General features: G+C 37.9%; 1 protein-coding gene across 1 annotated transcript in view; it reads left to right on the forward strand.

Moving 5' to 3' along the window:
- The window catches only part of lrrc75ba (leucine rich repeat containing 75Ba), a 45,806-nt gene that overhangs the window by 21,200 nt on the left and 3,785 nt on the right, over nucleotides 1-20,821 (forward strand). The window contains exons 3-4 of the mRNA XM_082188443.1: nucleotides 1,875-1,987; nucleotides 19,175-19,520. Of these exons, the coding sequence (XP_082044569.1) occupies nucleotides 1,875-1,987; nucleotides 19,175-19,520 (459 nt within the window). The remainder of the gene's footprint in view (nucleotides 1-1,874; nucleotides 1,988-19,174; nucleotides 19,521-20,821) is intronic.

Below are 20,821 nucleotides of genomic sequence, written 5' to 3' on the forward strand. Positions count from 1 at the left end.
TAGGTAAGAGACAGGACCAGACAGCTTAGTGAAGGTAAGTGTGGGCTTATATGCAGGTCCTGGTTAATTAGTGACAAGTGCAGGAAATCAGTACTTGGGTGAGTTGAAATGGAGTTGCAGGATCTGACGTTGATTGGTATAGCTGGAACCGTGACAGATACTAAGTCACAATTATGAGATAAAAGGTTTAAGAAATTAGATAAAATGCCATAATTTTTACATAAAGTAATTGTTTTACATAAAGTCTAATTATGACTTTTTATCTTATTTTGACTTATGTCATTATCATGAGGAACCAAAGCATGATTTATTTTGTTATGTGGAGGAAATGGCCTTTCATACAATATATCATCACAATCTGGCATACTTTACTGAGACTATGGGCTAAATTGTGAACGTCTGCAACACAGATGTATAATGTATGCCCAATCATAATGCACTTCTCCATCATATGATCATCTTTTAAAAAATAAATAAATTCACAAATATGTTATAAAATTCCACAGGTGAAAATAGCTTTAATAAAAAATGTATTGTAGCCAGACTCACTTTTTGAATATGGTGTATAAGCTTTGCATAAAAAAGGATCTGTTGTTGAGCTGAAAACAACGACAAATTACTTCATTTGAATGCACAGTACTTTTTAAAATCACATTTAGTGTCCACTTTAAGCTGGTTTGCAGATTAAATATTACAGACATTACATTTTTGCAGCTGTGAATTGAATTTGCCCCTCAGCTTTTTGCATTTTACGTTACAAATAGGAAAAGTTATGGGCATTGGTTTCACAAGGGTATTAAATGCCATTGGTTTAACATCACACCTGTTCCAGCATAAATATTTGATGTCATGATTTATTCCACCTCCTACAGTCAGTGCGTTCTTACCAGGTTTGCATCTCTAAATGTGAAACGATCAACTCGCTTGTGTCAGTGGGAGGTCCAGAGATTTCCATCTAAGCAGGGTGCAAGTTATTAATAGAAGGCAACAGTGAAATTTTGGTTTAGAGAGTCTGGTTGTATTGTGACATCAAAATCCACAGCAGCAATCCACAGTAATACATTTTGTACATTTTAAATCCGGGGTTAACAAATTGTGTCATCTATGCGACCATGCTCTGGTCCTGTGTGATCATGGGTAAAGTTAACTACAACAACCATACAGCCACTGTTCAAGGCAGACAAACTTCAGCAAGTGTTCAGATGACACTGTATAGATGTTAATAAAAACGGACTTTCTCTGAAATTAAAATATATGAGTCTTGTAATTTAATTTAAAGGCACAAAAAGTGTCACATTCAATGACAACTCTCTTATACACTTTATCGAGATACTTGTAGACAGCACAGACAGAGACAGACTGACCTGCCAAAAAAAGCTCATTCGTTTAAAGATGATTTGAATTAATCATCTTAAATGTATTTGTTCGGGCTTGTCTTTCACAGATCTATATCTGAGGAATTAGACTGATTTGGCTGGTACACATTGAAAGAGTTTAATGATTCAAAGCTTCAGACAGCCATCTTTGTAAAACCACAAGACAAAAAAAAAAAAAAAAAAAAAAAAAAAAATGACACAAAGCCGATCTGGATTATATATCAGAGGAGATTACTCTTTTGTGTCTCAGAGAAGATTATTTTTCTGATGTATTTTTGTCCAAATCCAAATTTAGATCTAAAAAGTGCATCAAACTTCAGAAAAAAAGATTGCAATAAGAAACTGCCCTGATCTGCTCTTTATGTAGTGAATTATTTTGTTTACTCGCAGAATATGAGAACTTCATGCTGCAGGCCCCACAATTATCTTGTCAAGTTCAATCAAATGACTCTTTTTTTTCATTCTTACTGTGCCTTTCCAATCATGTTGTTCTTTCAGGACTCAGAGACGCTGAAGTCGACTGATAAAATCTGCAGACAGCTCATCTACCACCTGACCCCTCACTCCAAGTGGCTTAGAAAAAGTATGACCCGGCGAAAGGCCCAGGCTTGGTGAGAAACTTTCTCTGTTATTTATGCCATCAAAACATCAGGATATGCTGATATGGAGTAAATTATTTTATTCCATCCCTCAGCATTAATGCTAAAACAGATACTATTTACTACAGCTTTTGTATTATATTATATTAATTTTATTTAGTGCTGTCAATCGATTAAAAACACATATGTTTATATAAGTTTATATTAGTTTATATACTTTATAATGTAATAATTTCACAGTTAATCTCCGAATTATTGTAGAGACATTTTAAACATTGAAAGCTATCAATTTTGTACAAAATGTTTGGCTTCTAAAAATATAACAACTTTTAATTTAAGTGAACTTCAATCAATCCTCACAAAAACCCATAATAAATGTCACACGGTATTTACCTGTGGTAGGACATGCAGACACTGAATAAAGTTAACAAACAGTCTGCACTGCATAAATTATAAATTAAATATAGACTAATCCTTATTAAAGCCACAAAAGTTCTTTAGTCAAGAACAGTGAGTAATTTTCTCTGTTCCCTTTGTTCTTTGATTAACTTTACTGACAGAAATCACTAGTGGCTGCTGTCCCTTTAAAACCAGCCGCTGCTGCGCATGACGCGGATCTCGTGTATCACTTTCTTACCTTTTTAAGACTTTATTTAACTCATTTAAGACAAATCTGACATTTTGGCATAGTTGTGTGTGTTATTGTTCGTTCAAGCGCGAAAGAGAACTGTATTCTGGCGTGCTGCCTGTGCACACTATACTGGCACGCATCTTTCTGTGCAACTAAAAGTTGTATATACCAGACCCATCACATAAGTGCTTCTCAACCCGTCACATAATTCGAGGAGGGAGGTGGAGTGGAGGCGGACCTGGGGACGGGACGGAGGGCCAGGTCCATGGAGTGGAGGCAAGACTGGAGACTGAGGTGGATCGGGGTAACAGGGCGGAGCCGGCAGAGCATGTGGCCAAGGCAAAGCAGGCAAGACTAGTGGCCAGGGCGGAGCTGATGGGACTGAAGAAGCTCCATCTAAGTGGAGCTGAAGATCCCCACAGCAGAACAGATGTCCACCGCAGCAGAGCAGACGGGACTGAAGATCCCCACGGCGGAACAGAAGTCCACCACTACAGAGCAGATGGGACTGAAGATCCCCGCGGTGGAGCAAAAGACCAGCATAGCAGATTAGGCGGAACTGGTGACTTCCGCGGTGTTGCTGAAGACAACCCAGGCGTAGCTGAGGACCACCGATGCAGATTGCGTGAAACAGGGCAGGCAGGACATTCATGAGTGATGTCAGTGTCAAGGCAAACATATTCTTTAATCGCGGCTTCCTTTGACGAGACTTGGGAACTTAGAATGGCCTCTCTGGCCGAGCAAGACAGGCAGAGAGTTCAAGGGTGACCTCTGTGGTCGAGACAGGACAGACCAGGAACTCTAGGGCGACTTACCAGGTGTGCGAGCCAGCTGAATCATCCATTGCCGTGGGAGTCCTCGTGGAGTACGAGGGAATGGAAGCGAGTCCCACCAACCCTCCCGCCACTGAGTGTGAGTGTTGGCTGGACCCTATGGACAATTTGTGAGTTTGTGGAGGGACACTTCCTTGTGTCCCTTCAATTCACCAGAACCAGAATCGTCTTCAGTCCTCTCCAAACTACCCATATTGATTTATTTTGTTTAGTCAGTCTCTGTGTTGTTCTCCATTCTCCTCTTCAGCCCTCAGCCACTCCTACCACCCAGTCATCACTCTCTCCCATCAGTCCCTCAGTATCACCTCAGCCTCTTCTCAGTGGCACGGCTACCCCTTTGGACCCGCTGGGAGACATCTCCTCCTGATGTGAGAAGCCCGTGGCTCCGCCTCCAGCCTCCGAGTGCTCTGCTCCACCTGGACCCGTCGCCCTGGCTCATGTGCCTACACTTCTTCCTCCCTCGACTCCAGCGTGGATCATAGGTCATTAGGCCTCGCGGGCTCTCTCTGTACATCGGCTCCACCTGGGTCAGACATCGCCACACCTCCACTGTGGACTTGCTGGTCGTTTGCTGCTCTCTGGCCCTCCACCCCTTCGCCTCCGGCAAGCTCCGTCCTCCCTCAGGCTCCGCCTCCGCCCTCGGTCCCTCCAGCTCCACCTCTGCCATCCGGATCCTCGTTTCCACCTCGAGGGGGTCATCACTGCAGCTCCGTTACGGCCGCCTAGGTCTTCAGTGACTCTCCACCTCATCGGCTCTCTGTCTGCGCTGTGGGCTCCACCACCATTACAGTCATCGCCTCCAGTCGTCCCCAAGGTGACGTCAAACATCTTCACACCATGCCTCCTCCTTCCAGCAACGTCGCCATGGTGCGCTTTTGTGGCTGTGGCCTGGTTCTCCATCCGCACGCCCCTGTTCAAGGCCATCACCTGGATTCATCCACCATCCTCAGCACCCTGGACTGGCCTGTTATCCATCCCCATCCCGGATCTTCGCCCTCCACCAAAGTCTCCTTCAGTCTGCTTGTTCTCACTATCCCTTTGCCCACTCCTCTCCAACCCTTTGCATCTCCTCGTCCGCCCCAAGAGACCCACCCTCCTTCCCTCCTCCTTTCTGTTTCGACGCAAGAACGTGCCTTTTGGGAGGGGCGTACTGTCACAGATTATCTTTGTTTGGAATTCGTGTTTGTTTTGCACTGTCTGTCGTAATGGACACTAATGTGATTTGTTATTCAGTTCAGGTGTGTGTCTTTAATTATCCTCATTTGCATGTGTATGTATGTTCCCTTGTTTCAGTTCAGTGTTGTTTTGTCTCGTCAATATTATGGTTGTGTTTGCTCTCCTACCTCTGTTAGGATTTACCTGTGGATACAATTAAAGACTGTCTTGAATCCTCTTTAAATTTCTACTCTCTAAACCGCAAGACAAATATGCTTACCTTTATCTCACTCAAGTATTATATCAAATATGAAAAATACATTTAATTTAATGTTGCAAATATGTTTATATGTTTAGCTTTCATTTTTTTGTTTTAGTTTTAGTTATTTTAGTATTTAAACATTTTATTTACTGTAAGTCAGTTGGCAAGGCAACATTTCTTATTTATTTCTACACTAAATTTAAATTTACATCTAATATTTATATTTTATTTTAGCTTTATTTCAATTCACAACTATTTTATTTATAATAAAATGATTTTGATAGTTTATTAATTTTAGTTTTAGATAACACTGGTCCATATCAATTTTCTATTTCCTTCCCTTTAAGACCTTGGAAATCTTCTGAAATTTGCATAAACCACATATCTGTTCAATGAGTTATTGAACAGAAATCTGGTAGTAGTTTCAGACAGTGTGATTATAGATGAGTGTAACAAATTACAGCTTGTTTGGCCTGCCACTACTGGCCCATTAATATCAGCCCCACCCCCCACCTCCGCTCCCCGTCCCCCTTCATCTCGGCTATTGATTGGTAGTCTTTTTAACAGCACCGCTGCTGGATCTGGGAAGTGCTGTCTGAAGAGAGAGCCATAAATGCCCTTTGTAACGTACTCCCAACTGTAATACTCCCGAACCTTAGTTATCCAACATAAATCTGTTCGCTTTACCTGATTAAGTAAATTAATTATAGCAACCAGTTTGCAGTGTGTTATACAAGCACCAGTCAATGGTTGCAGAATTTATTTTGCATATGTGTGCTTGTTGAAAAGTGAATAAATGTATGTGTACCACCCACATGGGCATTACGTGCACCCTCAATCCATTGCCTCTGCTCAATGCAGTTTTTCCACATACTGAATTAATCATGCTGCCCTGCTCCATTACCTTTAGGCTCTCCTGGGAGGATAAAGCAGTAAGTGGATGTGAGACAGAGAGAGAGAGAGAGAGGCATTTTCACACTAATACAGTCTCATGTATTATGCAGGGTTGCTAAACATAAGCAACTGTCACTGTACTGGTCATTTTGAAACGAGGTCATATTCCTTATAAAAAAGATAATGTGGCAGTTCCAGTGGTTCAGTGATGCTATCAAATGGTTCAATGGCAAAAATCTTTTACTTCATCAGTTTTGTTTTTTGTCGAGTAAAATATGTAGACATGCATAAAATAAGATATTATTAAGATATTATGAAATATCTAAAAGTCCTTAAAACAAGAAAAATTTACTTGAGTCGCAAAAACAATTGCATGCTATATTAATACTTGATTTCAAAGAACATATCTTAAATTAAGTTATTTTTCTTAGACCATGGGCAAACCATTTTTTCATGTATAATTTTATGTATAAATCTCCGTAACATGTTTAAAATAAGACAAAATGGGCTAAAATTCCTCATATTATATTTTATTATAATATCAAAAATAAGTCAAATTTGCTTGTAGGTATATAGAGTTTAGGTGGTGTTTGTGAGAAATGTATTCTTGTAATTTGAAAGATGTAGTCATTGAATGTATTTTTTGTCAAAGCAATCTTAAATAATCTTTAGTTAGCCCACATACAGTAGACTGATGTTGTGCTCACTGTGTGAAGAGTTTTGAAAAAGTGACCTAAAGTATGGAGAAATGTGCGAATATATGCACGTGCGATATTATTTACATGGTACTCCAAACTACTTCAAAGGACATAAAACATGCTATTGTGGTCATACATGTCCAAAAACATGATAGTACCGCGGTACTTTTGTTGTTTTTTGTGTGTGCATGTGTAATTTGGCTTTATTGGCAGTGGTACCAACAGTCTGTGTGATGAGAGATTCAGACAAGATTGCACTACAGTGTGTGTGTGTGTGTGTGTGTGTGGGTGGGTTCAGGGGCTTTGCTTTGGAAGATCAGTTATACTCTCTCTAGAGCTTTGTGTTCATATAAGTCAATCTGACAAACAGAGAGTCTGCAGGTCCTTGCTGCTCTACACTACAGAAACCAGGCACAGACTGAGGAAACATACTCTTCAAAAGAGTGTGAGAGATAGAGAGAGAAGTTAAGAAAGATTGTATGGCCTTAGAGCAAAGGACTAGACAAAATGACACACAGAGAACCTCAAAAAAGGATTTCTCAATCAATATTGTTCCTATTTTTTCCAGTACAATGCCTAAAAATAAATATAAAACCAGACGCATTTACTTGAGAAGCAAAACTGCATATGATATTATGACATCTTTGACTGTTTTCAGACAATATTTATTACGTTATTATATTTATGTCATATGTGTGCCTGTTCATCCACTATTTTTCATTTTATGAATGCATGCTGGTCCTATTAGGTGCCATATCACTGTAATCCAGCTCTATTTACATGGAAATGAAGGACAAAATGAGAAAGAGGGTTGGCTATATTTGAATTGACAGATTCATGTGTCTGTTTACTTATGATGGATCTGCATTAGTTTGCTCCTGCAGAGACATCCTCATACTTTCATTGGGGTTTAACTTGTGTGAATGGCGACTGAAGATAATGTAATTATTAGGGCTGGGACGATACACCTATCTCCCGATTCGATGCTATCATGATACTTGGGTGCTGATATGATATGTATTTCGTTTTTTTTTTAAAGAATTGCGATTCTATAAGTATTGCGATTCTATATTGCATTTTTTTTAACACTAGACCATCGGGAAAGGTTAAATCATACACTTATACAGACTGTACATGATGTATAAGATGAGTCATATTTACAAAAACAAATCATCACATCTTTCTGACTTTCATTTCAGAAGCATCATACAATACAACATTTTCTTGAATAAATGATTCAATAACAAATAATTTTTTTAACAGTGACTTGTCGCCAGACTCGCCACTAATGGCGAAACAATGTAATCAATAAATGATAGTTTATGTTAGTTTTAGCACAAAGTTTCTATCAAAAGCTGATTTTGATTGCTGTCGTAGACATCAGTGTTCATATTTGAACTTTAAACTTTTATCCAAGTAGTTGATAATTTTAACTATTGCATCACAGAAATAATGATACTATGAGGTTTGAAAAGACTGTTTGTGAAGCTGTTTCGTGATAACTCTCTCCGGGTCAGCGGCAGCGCCAACACAGCTTTGAATGTTGCGATATGATTTTGTCTAAGTTTAATAGACAGACGAATTGAAAGATTGCGTGGGTCTTTTCAAGATCACAGTCTTTTAAAGATGAATCGTATTGTCTAGCGCGAGGGCTTTTCAGTGCTTTCAGTCTCACGTCTCTTCCACGCGTCCACTTGGGATATTACGTCACTCAACACTCATAGAGAACTACACATGTATTTCATCCTCTGTTGGAACGAAAGTGGCTAACTTCTGTCAACCTCTCTCTACAAGCAAGGACAAAAATAAAGCAATTGCATTTGAATTAATATCGATTCTGGAATAAAAAAAATCTATTTTAGAATCGTAAAAAAATTAAAAATAATCGCGATAGCTAGGTGAATTGATTTTTTCTCCCAGCCCTAGTAATTATACAGGGGGGGAAATGATTAATGTAACATCAAGGTGTGTTGCATGATGGGAAAAAAGGAGCAAAACAGTCTGAAAATGCAAAACAGGGAGGGAGGAAAGAGAGATCCAAGTGGCGATGAAAGAAGCAGGATTTTATGTTGTGCTAGTTCCTTTGTGTGGTTTCTTGCGGCTTGATCAAAGAGTGTAAGACAGTGGTGAATCTGCATGAGAGAGGACCATCATTCTGAAACCCTCATATCTTTGATTGGCAGTGTAAAGCTACTGTCGGCGATGACTATGTGACTGTCTGATTTAACCAGACTGCACACATGCATGATCAGACATACACAAACACAATCTGTCGGTTGGCCTAATGTATTATTTTTGCTTTCACATTTATTAGGGATGTGTGATTATATCTACTACCCTTGCATCAACATTTTTTATTTGCGATGTGTTTTTGCAGTGGCTGAGGATTGTAATTTATCACAGAGATGGATGCATAAATGCAATGATGAATCTGAGGTAATTAAATTACCTACACTACCATTAAAAAATTTGGCATTGGTAAGATTTGTGATGTTTTTGAAAGTCTCTTATGCTCACCAAGGCTGCATTTATTTGATCAAAAATACAGTGAAATCAGTCATTTTGAGAAATATCATTACAATAATTTTTTGTAATACTGTTCTCTGTTGTAATACATTTTAAATGTAATTTATTCCTGTGATGGGCAAAGCTGAATGTTCAGCAGCCATTTCTCCAGTCTGCAGTGTCTCAAGATCCTTCAGAAATCATTCTAACATGCTGCTTTGATGCTCAAGTAATATCTTGGTTACTGATGTAACCCTCATTCCCTGATGGAGGGAATAGAGACGTTATGTCAAAGACTGACAGATGGTTTTTCACTTGGGATCCCCAATCACCTCTGAGTTGTAGAAAAACGGCCAATGGAATTGGCGAGTGGAATTTGCAGGTCAAGCCACTCCCCCGTACATATGGGTATATAACATGGTGGCACACAATTACTCATTTCAGGTTTATGCTGAGGAGCCGAGGCAGGGATCCTGGCCATTCAGCAGGGTGGCTGGAGGGACATAATGTCTCTGTTCCCTCCATCAGGAAGCAAGGGTTACATCAGTAACAAAGATGTTCCCTATCTGTCAGTCACATTCAACGTTATGTCAAAGACTGACAAATGGGGTTCCTATGGAACTTTGTTACGAGTGTTGGAGATGCAGATGCTGGCAAGCCGTAGCGTGGCCTTTTGGCAACTGCCCTCATACAGTCGTAACCTACCCAGTGCCCCATGTTAGCCCAAAAAGTAATAGTTCTCAATGCCAACAGGATAGGGAAGGGACAGGGGAAGGTTGTAGCTGTTACTTTTGTATGTTACTTCAAGGGAAGAGTGCTTCGGTTCTTTATTCCTTTTTTTCCCCAACTATGACCAGTGTTGTCAACGCTGGGGAAATGTTCCATAGTCCAAAGGAGAGGAATGCTACAGAGGCCACATCTTGCCCGTAGGGAGGAGCATGTGGAAATACACATATGGACTGACCTTCGTGCAGTGCTACATATGGAAGATCTCTGCTGTAGGTCCTGCCTAGACAGGGATGGAACCACTACAGAGTGGAATCTTCCCAGGGAAAGACTTCCATGGAAGAATACACATATGGGATTACCAAGAGGGAATCATAACATGTGGGTCATCTAGCCCAGTACAGGGGCTGACCGACTGGGCAGGCATCTCAGCAACAGGGCAACCGGGCAGCATCTCTGGTTGCGCCGGAGCAGGGGTAGAAGCTGCAGGGGGACCCACCCTCTGCGACAACAGCACGCGGTGGCCTGGTAGGGGTTGTATTACATCGGGGCAAGATGTGCTTAATAGCCTCAGTCTGCTTTTTGACTGCTGAGAATTGATGTATCATAAACAAAGTTCGGGAGGAGCACGTTCAAATAAATCAATCCAATCAACTTGTCATCAAACAATAACCACGTCTACCCTATCAGCATGAGAGGAAGCATATATATTCACTCTGTCAACTCACCTAACATTCCTTGACAGTTTTCAGCATCCCTCCGCCACCCCGACTCCTCAATCTTGGCTTATTCTTTCACAGCTAGGAATACGGGGGGAGTACTCTGGGTTCGGACTGAATACCGAGCCCGGAGCCCTCTCCTCGGACAGCATGCCAAATACGCATTTATTCTATCTGACTTATTTGTAAGTGTGAACTGCTGGGCAAAGTCCTCTACAGTGTCGCCAAAGAGGCCACCTTGCGAGATGGGGTGTTGTGAAAGCGGACTTTGTTGGCATCCTGCATTTCTGTAAGGTTTAGCCAGAGTTCCTGGACCACCAAAGTGGACATCGTCTAGCTGAGAACCCGCGCTCTGACTTTCTTCGCTGGAGGGCAAGGTCAGTCTCCCTTTGAAGTACCTGCATCAACCCCGGCTCAGAACTACCCTTGTGCAGTTATTTGAGTGCTTTGGCCTGATGGAGTTGCAGGATAGCCACCACATGCAGGTTGGAGGCCAGGGCTGCCTCGTCTTACAGCCCCTGGACGGGAGACGTGGAGGGTTCCGCCAGGTGGCGACACTCAGGACAATTGTGAGGACATTTTCTGTGACCTTTGGAGGAATGTAATATGAAGGTTGTACAAAGGAATGTATCTTTAGCAACTCAGTGAATGTGAATAGCACATATCAGGCAGATACGGGTATAAACTTAAATATCTGTTGGTACAGTGTGTGACTAAACATGCATCACAGTTTTCAAATACCTCCATTTTCATAGTCCATACTACAGCACGAAAACAACGTTTTAAAATTTTCAAGACTTGGGAGTGCGTCTTCAAAAAGCTGATTTTCAGAGAAAAAGACTTCAAATGTATGTAAATGTATGCCTAAGAGAGTGAACCAACAAAACTAGAATGTTTCCATTATCAACAAGGCATAGACACCATGAAACAAGAGAATTAAAGAGAGCGTGAAACTTGTGAGCTTATGAATATGAATTATTTGACTTGACATTCACCCAGTGGTCCTACCTGATTATTAATTAGGGACTAGCATAATAACAGATTGCAGCTTACTGATTGTGTGTTCATTTATTGATGTAACCATTTGGCAGGGTCATGAAATTGTCAATTTATGCAGCAAGGCAAAACAAATTATTTGCACTGTCGTCAAGCAAAATATAACTCCTAATATATAATGATTGTTTCCCAAAAGCAAAGGGTGAACTTAGAAATTTCCTTGCATACAACTTTCAAGCTATAAATTTAATGTGGATTTGCATGGTCTAAATAATCTGGTTTTGGAAGAATTTGATAAGCAATGTTTGTCTGGTTTTGATTGCAAATTGGCGTGTTGGCAAAAATAAGCAGTTTGTGACACTGTTGAAAATTGAGATCTTTTCTGGAACTCTAGTGGAGACACATGCACAATTACTAGGGTTTATTTCTCATCAGTAAATCAGAGATCCCAGAGATTTTAAAGATTAGTTTACACAAACAAATGACAATTCTGTCATAATTTACTCACCCTCATGTTGTTTCAAACCCGAATTTGTGATTTTAATGTCAGCGATTGGTGTTTCGGTTCTCAAGTGGCATGTAATTGGCAGTGCTTTTACTTCTGTGTGTTGTATACCTGTGCTCAGTTAAGGCTATAATGTGTTAGTGTTATTTGCAGGCCTTCATAGAAAGACAGACCAGCATCTGCTCCTGGAGGCGGGTGTAAGTCTGAATCTCACGCTGATCAAAGGTGTGAAAGCATCCACTCAGGTAGAAAACAGCCATTGCCATGCCAACAGCGGTGGGAGGCATGTCTTTGTAGCACTTGTCTTCCTTTTCTCTGTCACTCATTCTGCTTGGTTGGTTTTTAGCTTTCAGGTTATCCTCTGTATCATCTCTCACCTCTCAAAGCCTTTCAGACCAATTCAGGGATGAACAACAGGCCCCTGAAAACCAGCTTTTCTACTTGTGTACAGGTTTCTGTAAATTATCACTCGCAATCATTTTTGTTTTGTGGTGGAAGACTTTTTATATGTCCCATTTGTAGACCGTCAGCATAGTCAGACAAACTCACATGTTGTGTTTTCATGTTTTATCGGTACTTTCCATAAACATAAGGGTTTTTATACTGTACAAAATATATATTGCATCCGCTTATACCCTAACCCTACCCATCGCAGAAAAATGTCTACTTTTTTACATGTTCGAAAAACATCACTTACTATGATTTCTAAGCTATTTTCCTCATGGGGACCAAAAAACGTCCCCATTAGGACAAGGATTTTGGATATTGGACATTTTGCCCCCATAATGTAGGGTTTACTAAGCCCCACACACACTAGGTAGACAGGTTGAGAAAGTTATCTGTTAGCGTACCCATTCATTTAGGGACCTCACTATAAATGATGCTTACAACACACTAGTACCGTTCAAATGTTTGGGGTCGGGACATTTTTTTATGCTTTTGAAAGAAGTCTCTTATGCTTACCCAAGGCCGCATTCATTTAATCCAAAAATACAGTAAAAACAGTTATTTTGTGAAATATTATTACATTTTAAAATAACTGTTTTCTATTGTAATACATTTTAAAATATTATTTATTTCTGTGATGCAAAGCTGAATTTTCAGCATCATTACTCCAGTCTGAAGTGTCACATGATCCTTCAGAAATCATTCTAATATGCTGATTTAAACATATCTTATTTTTTCAATGTTCAACGTATTTTTTTTTTCTTTTGAAAGTTCAAAAGAACAGCGTTTATTTGAAATAGAAATCGTTTGTAACATTTTAAATGTTTTTACAGTCAGCTTTGATCAGTTTAATGCATTCTTGCTAAATAAAAGTATTCATTTATTTAAACACTTACTAAGCCTAAACGTTTTTGAAGTGCAAAAACTAAATCTAAATAAATCTAAATAGCCTCTGCCAACAAGGTGGGATATTTGCACTTGGTGTAAGTTAACACTAATTTATTATTTTTAACCACTTGGTTATAACATAACATCCTTAAATACATAATTAATAAAGCAAGTTCATGTATGCTTTTGTATATATTTGTGCCGAAGGGGTTCTTATATACACATAGAACATTTCGAGATACAGATCTTTGGAATTTATAAAGACATGCTGACAGAAAGATTTTTTACTCTAATTTAAATTTGCTCTTTTTCATGGGAATGTAAAGAGTTGTGTTTGGTTACAACTACCCACAGTACTTCTAACGATCATAAGGTCTTAATGCTAGATTCTTGTCATGCTCGACTGCCATACAACTGTGTAGGTCTTTTCACTGTCAAAGCAGAACAATTTCTAGAGAAAAAGTCTGTCAGATTAGGCAGTGTGTGAGAAAGTAGAGCTTGACTCCATACATGTGCCTTACCATAAAGTCAAACAGGTTTTAAAGATATCAAAAGTCAGCTGGTTTGACGCAGTAAGTTGGTTTCTAGTTCCTCTGATTAGCATATTAGACACGACTTCCTTTATTCCTTTGTTCATTTAGACAAATCACTGAATGAGAAATTCATATTTAAGTAGGATTCTGCAGTAATGCAAGAAGACATTTTTGTGTTCAGATTTGTATATGCTTTTTAATGAACAACCTGTTCACTATAGGAGATACTAATAGAGATATGCTGCTTGCCTCTTTTCAACCATTTGTGAACAAAATCAGATTGACATGACACGATTTCCTTCCTTAAATGAAGCAATTTAGAATGTGAGAATGAGAAGAGCGCGTTGATTACTTATTGTGTAATATGCTAGTAAAGCAGAAAAGATGGTTTCCCCTGGTAAATTCTCATTGCCACAGGTGTCAGAATTATAAAACATCAAATCATTTCCCTTTTTTCCTCTGTAGTAGTAATATAGTTAGGGGGGATGTCAGTTTAATGTATTAAATAATGCAATTTGTGCATGTGTGAAGAGACAGAATGTACTTTTGGGCCAGAATTAATAATAGAGATATTTTGCATCATTGATGACTCTGCAAAAACAAAATGGAGTGAGGCTTGAATCAGACGTGTCAGGGAAGACTAGAGAGAGAAAATTAGGTGCTGAGGAGGAAATCTTTTCAGCTCTGCGTGGCCAAAATTTTGTCTTCTACATGTTTCAAAAGTCACATACTTCCATAGACTGGAAATGTGCTGCGAAGTGAACACACATTGGCGCTGTCTGAGTGCAGAATGCTTAGTCTCTGTGATTGTACGAAAGCTGACAGTAAGGAAAATGAATGTCACTCATAGCTGCTGGTTGCCAAGGAACGCGAAGTGAGCCCGAAGTGACTGTAATTCAAACTGGCACCCAGTCGCGAGGAAAATAAACCAATAAATAACACATTAAAATGACTTATATTATACTTTTACCCATCCTGCAGTGGAAAAAAGGCACATGCTACTGCACACAGTATGTCACTAAATTCAAAAATGCGACCAATCAATCAATATAACCACATTTAATATTAAAATATAAATATGAAGATATCAAGATATAAGTACTTGTAGGTTATTTTTTAGAGATTATGCTTAAAATCAAGAAAAATATGGCAACATTTAATTCCAACAATCCTCTAACTATAAGTAACTTTGCAACTAAATGTCAACTAGAGTATTAGTTGACTTTCTGCTTAATATCTGCTAACACTTTATTTTGGTGGTCCCCCAACAGACATTATACTGACTCTTTGTAACTTTGCAACTACATGTCAATTTATTCTACCCCAAACCCTAACCTAACAGTCTACTATTAGTCTAATGAGAGTTAGTTGATATGTAGTTGACAAGTCACTTTTAGCTAGAATGTGTAAAGTGAACCATCAAAATAAAGTGTAACCAAAAATACTAGCCTAAATGCATTTGTGTTTCTCAAGTAAATCTATCCTGTTTTAAGTTGTTAGGTTGTTTAAATGTTTTACTGCACAACTAGATAAAATTATAATTAAGAATACTTTTTTTAAAACATGCTTAAAATGGCAGAATCTAAAAAATATTTGTTTTTAATGACCAATTTGTCCTTGTCTTTAAATAATTCCTCATTACCTTATTTTCGCTCAAATGCACCTCCCTAGCTTTTTATCTATATTGATTCCTAACGCATCTTCAAAGAACTTCTTCAGCATTTCATCAAAGCACGCAGTCTTTTCATGGGCCAACCTATTGCTATTTAATCACAGAGATCCCTCAAATGTCAGTGTTTAAAGGCAGAGCAGATTGGCTTGTGAGTTAGCAGAAATGAGGCAGCGAGCTTAAAAGAACCACTGTTTGTCAAAATATAGCCTTTGGACATTTGTATACAGCATAAACCCCAGGGGGTTTGGACCTGGAGTTATATTTAGAAAAGAAATTGAATTTGGGCGCAAACACAGAAGAGTGATGCCACCTGCTACCAGTAATAGGAAAATAGAGGAAGACTGTCAGTAGGATTTCATGAAGAGATATCAGCCTTTGAGAGGATTGTAATAATGCATTTGCATCTCAGTGTGGGGGTGTGTGTTTCTTTGGCAAATGAATATTCTTTTGATCTCTGTCCTGTGGTTCGTGTGGCAGTGTATATTGCAAGACTCGCCATATTTCCATTTCAAACTGTGCATTGTTACCGTGTGGCCCAAATCATGAAGAATTTATCATGTACATCTGTGGAGCTGAGTGATCTTCAAGCAGATGTATGTCTGTGTTTGTGTTTTATTGATCCTGTTAATGGAACTAGGTCAAAGGAAGCACACAGAATGGCAAGGATATGGTAGTGGTTCTGATAGAGGACTGTGGAGGAGTAGAGGGGAGGTACTGCAGTTTTGAAAGGAGGTTTTTTTCCCCCCTAACATTCACTTTATTTTTTAAAGATTATGTGTTTAATTTTCTTATGTCAGCAGATAGATTTCACTTGGTTTTAAAGGTGAAGTCTACAGTTTTAGCGCCATTACTGGCACCAAATGGAATTGCAAAAACAATGATGTTCTTAAACAGGTTTTTCTTTACACACTATTGGTCAACCAAAGAGAAAGCCACGCCTCTGACTCACACCATTGGCTAACAGGCTAGGCTAGATCCTCATACTATCTGATCAGTTTTAATAGCACTACAGAGACACTTCAACCTACAAACCCTTGTGAAAAAGAAGTACACTTTAGCATGCCTGTAAAATAGTACTTATTATGGAAATATACACTTTAAACGATTATACTTAGGCCTAAGTGTGAAATTGATGTAATGTTATAATTGTATTATATAATTGCTAAATGTATTATAATGTAGTTTGCCAAGCTTGAGTTATTTGACCCACTTAAGTAGGATATATACTGTAGTACATCTTCATTTGTCATTTTATAATTCTATTGTCTTTGAAAATATGGTTAAAGTGTACTGTCAAATGTACTGACAAATATTTATGGTAAACTAAAATATACTTTAATGGCATTTCTATTGAAACTTGTTTGTATATTTTGAATTTCACATTTGTAATGATGGATTTAAAATTTAGTACACATTAACTTGTTCATCAAAATGTAATGTTAAATAACACTACAGTTAAAATTACAATCAAGTACTTGTACATGTGCTTTAGCATGGTAGTCAACACATCAAAATAAGTTCTGTAAAGCAAAAATGATAAAAATAGAATTATTTAAAATGCACTTTTAAAGTAAAACTTTTAATTTGACATTATTACAAAGTGGACTTTTTAAAAGTGTACTTAAATGTGTAAAGAAACATCTTGAAATTGTACTCTCCTTAAGTACACTTAAGTGGCGTTCCATTTCATTAATATTATATTATTGGCAAGTATTTAATTTTTTTTTTTTTTTTACAAATATAGTTATAACACTACAAGTACAATTAAGTGCACTTCTTTTTCACAAAGGAATGGCTTATATTTTACTTTGCAAAGACTAAAAGGAGAAAGTATTTTAACATTGAATTACACATTAACATTCGTATCTCTTTTTTAAAAATAATTTCTGTTACAATTCTAAAATAATCATGTTTTTTTTTCCAATCAAAGGAGCGAGTATTAACTAGTCTAAATCTCAAATCCAAAAAGTAGCCTACAGTTCAGTTCAATGTAGGACTTTGAGCTAAATATGAATTTCCTAGCAACTGTACATTGAGAGTGAAAATAAGATTTATTGTGGGTGAGTAGAAAGGCACTGATGCCTGCAACCATCATCAGAAAAAGAAAAGAAAGAAAAAAAACTCATAACAGCAGCTTTCAGCAGAAGCAGGAATCCACGGTTTGGCAGAACAATAGTGAACTCTGACTATGAACCTTACTTAAGAATTTATTTAAGAAGAAAAAAATTGATGTTTCTATCTTCCTCTTATAGATGTCTAATATAATCTCCTTTTATAGACTGTAAGTTTCCCCAGTACAACTTTGGCTGTCATCCTTTTAATTGGAGTCAAAATAAAGACAAACCATTTAATTAATGACTTCTTCACACCAATTCATGTGTCCAAATTTGTTTGTGTCCAATAATGTTTGGTCAAAAACTGTACATAAAAACAACATATTAAATAACAGTTTGCACTAATTTTTGCGATTTAATTAATTTGCAGCCAAATGAGTTCTCGAGTACATGAAGATAATTAAAAAAAAGAAAATCACTGCACAACTTTTCTCTACCCAAGTCCTCAAAGAAAGAAGCTTCTCAAAATAAATGTATTTGCTTGACTGAAGTGTGCCAGATAGTCGTAGCTTTGCCAAAAAAACTCATATCAAAGAGCACAATGGTAGAAGCATTATAGCGTTTCTGCCTTCCATCATAAAGCCTACATTACTATGAAAGCACATCAGAGAGTACCTGAGAAGTCTTTTCATGACTTTGGACTTTGCAACTAGACTAAACGCTCAGCAATTTACTCAAAGGGAAGAAACAAGCGGTTTGGATTGGCCAAGTCAAAGACTTGTAACAGGCAATACATGCATGAAAGCCTTTAAAACTCTTATCTGATTTCTGCAAAGGATCTTGATGCCAGCTACTGAAGCTAGAGGATATGTGCACATAAAGTCATTGAACAACGAATTTCAAAGGATAATTTTCATTGAATAGATGTTTATTAGTATATCGATGCAGTAAAGATGAAATGCACATACATGCCAGTGCAATCAGGTGCTTCTCACGATAGCAATAACTAATTGTGTACTTAGTTTTTTAATGTTTATTCTGTTTTATATCTGCAGTGTTGTTCCCAAAAGCTACTTCACAAACTATTTTGCTAAACAGTGAAATTGCTTACCTACGACTACGGAAATAATCAAACTACGAATGGCAAAGAACAAGTTTGAGAAAACTAAATGTTATAACAAGGTTCAACTTAAGTTCATAATGTAAATGTAATGTAAATGTAATTGCTAGCCTACATTTGTAATTTTAATGCAGGCAAATATGCTTAAAAAAACTAAAAATATTTTTAATTAAGTGTAGCCTACTTTTACTCAGCACATTATAAAATGATAGATTGTTATGAATGAATGAATTCTGATATGATTGCAACTTGGATTTGATCTTTTTTGGCCAAAGTCTGGACAGTAAAGTATATGTAACACTCACTGACCCCACCACTGTGGTCTTCCTTTCCCCTGTCTCTGGGATTTAAAATACTGGAAACAAAAAGTTATTATAGAACCCTGCTCTTAGCCAGAAGTGAATGATTTTAATATAGACCAAAATAACCAAATCCTCAACCTCAATTTTGTTAAAGTCGCAGCATTATAAAGGATCAGATTTAGAGTCCAAATCACCCTAATGCTTGTATCGTTTTAAAGTAATTCCTCAGTATATAATATTTTTTTTTTCTACTTTTCAGTCTTAAAACAACACTTCAGAAGAAGCTCTGCAGCGACTCGGTGGACCTCTCTGGCATCCCTTTATCAACTCGTGACATACGGCACGTGGCATATTACCTCCAGACCAGTGGGGGTGCTGTGATATCCGTAGATCTTAGTTTCACTGAGCTCCGGGACGAGGGCCTACGTCTACTTCTGCCCTTCCTGGGTGCATTGCCCAAACTCACAACGCTGGCTCTCAATGGGAACCGTCTGACTCTTGGCATCCTTAAAGATCTGTCTGAAGCCCTCAAAGAATCCAAGAGGTTCACTTGTCTTGCCTGGATTGACCTGGGCAACAACGTGGACATATTTACCATGCCACAGGTAAAACAACAGTATCTTACAAATCAATCACAGTCGTCCCCCTTAATGTAGTATTAACACCGTGATAAATAATTGTTTTTGTGTAAAACAAGGTTGCACTGCAAGATACGAGGCACAACATGGATTAGCCCAGTAGGACATCCTTGATGCTCCTGGAGCAGTATTTTTTAACAAAAAGTCATAGCCCTAGCCTTAAGCCTAACCTACCCCTAAAATTAAAGACAATATCTTTGTCTACATATGATACCTAACCCCAGCCTTAAGCATAATCTTATTCCTCACTGTAATGTTGAACTAGGACCATCAAGGATGTTGATCCAGGAACATGTTCTTCTTGGGTGAATCACGTTATGCAAGATGAATATTTGTTTGACACGTTTTCCGTCACCTTTTTCAACTGGCAGGGCAAACCATTTAATTAAAATCTATGTGGATGGGACTAGTTTTCCCTGAGGAGAAGAGCCCTAACATTAGTTAATTCTTTAGGTGTCCTGAACTAACAATGAAGTCATTTTACAGCATTTTAAAATCTTTGTTCATGTTAATTGTCTTTATATATTAATAATATTTTGTTTTACTTTTTTACATTATTAACAAACATGAATTAAAAATAAGCAATACGAAGAAATTAACATTAACCTAGATTAATAAATATTATACTACAGGGCCGTTGAATGCTTGAATCTGATTGGTTGACGAACGTTCTAAGGTGTGCATTATTTTCAGGGAAACGCACGGCTAAAGTAGTTCCAGGCAGGTCTTGACCGCATTACAGTTCCATATCACTTCGCGTAGTCAACTGTAATAACGGAAAATAGGAGACAATTCATAACAAGAAAAAGCATTTAGCCCCATGCGCTTGATCTGCAACTTTCAATGTCTAGCTTCACAATCAATAGAAACATGCAGTTTAATTTGAATAAATAAACTATAAAGTCCTATCTATAATCAATAGAAAATTAAACTGAATATAGGCTAAATAAATGGATAGTCCTGCAGCACGGATTTTTATTGCAGATAATAACAAATAAATAATTATTGATAGGCCTACTTGTTAAAAGGGCTTTGGGTTTCATTTATTTGGCTAGTCTACTGTCATCTGTCAATAATAAAAAAAAAAAAGAATTAACGAATTAATTAAAACGATTGAATTAATTAATAAATAATAATATTGACGCACATGCTTTTCTGTCTCATTTATGCAACATCTCTCTCTAATAACTGCATTAATAACTGCATAAAGCCGGGAACACACTTTAAGGCCGGTTATGAATGTAATTTGATACTTTGACTGATCATGC

This window comes from Leuciscus leuciscus (genome assembly GCF_965113295.1).
Source record: "Leuciscus leuciscus genome assembly, chromosome: 13".
In the NCBI taxonomy this organism is placed as follows: domain Eukaryota; kingdom Metazoa; phylum Chordata; class Actinopteri; order Cypriniformes; family Leuciscidae; genus Leuciscus; species Leuciscus leuciscus.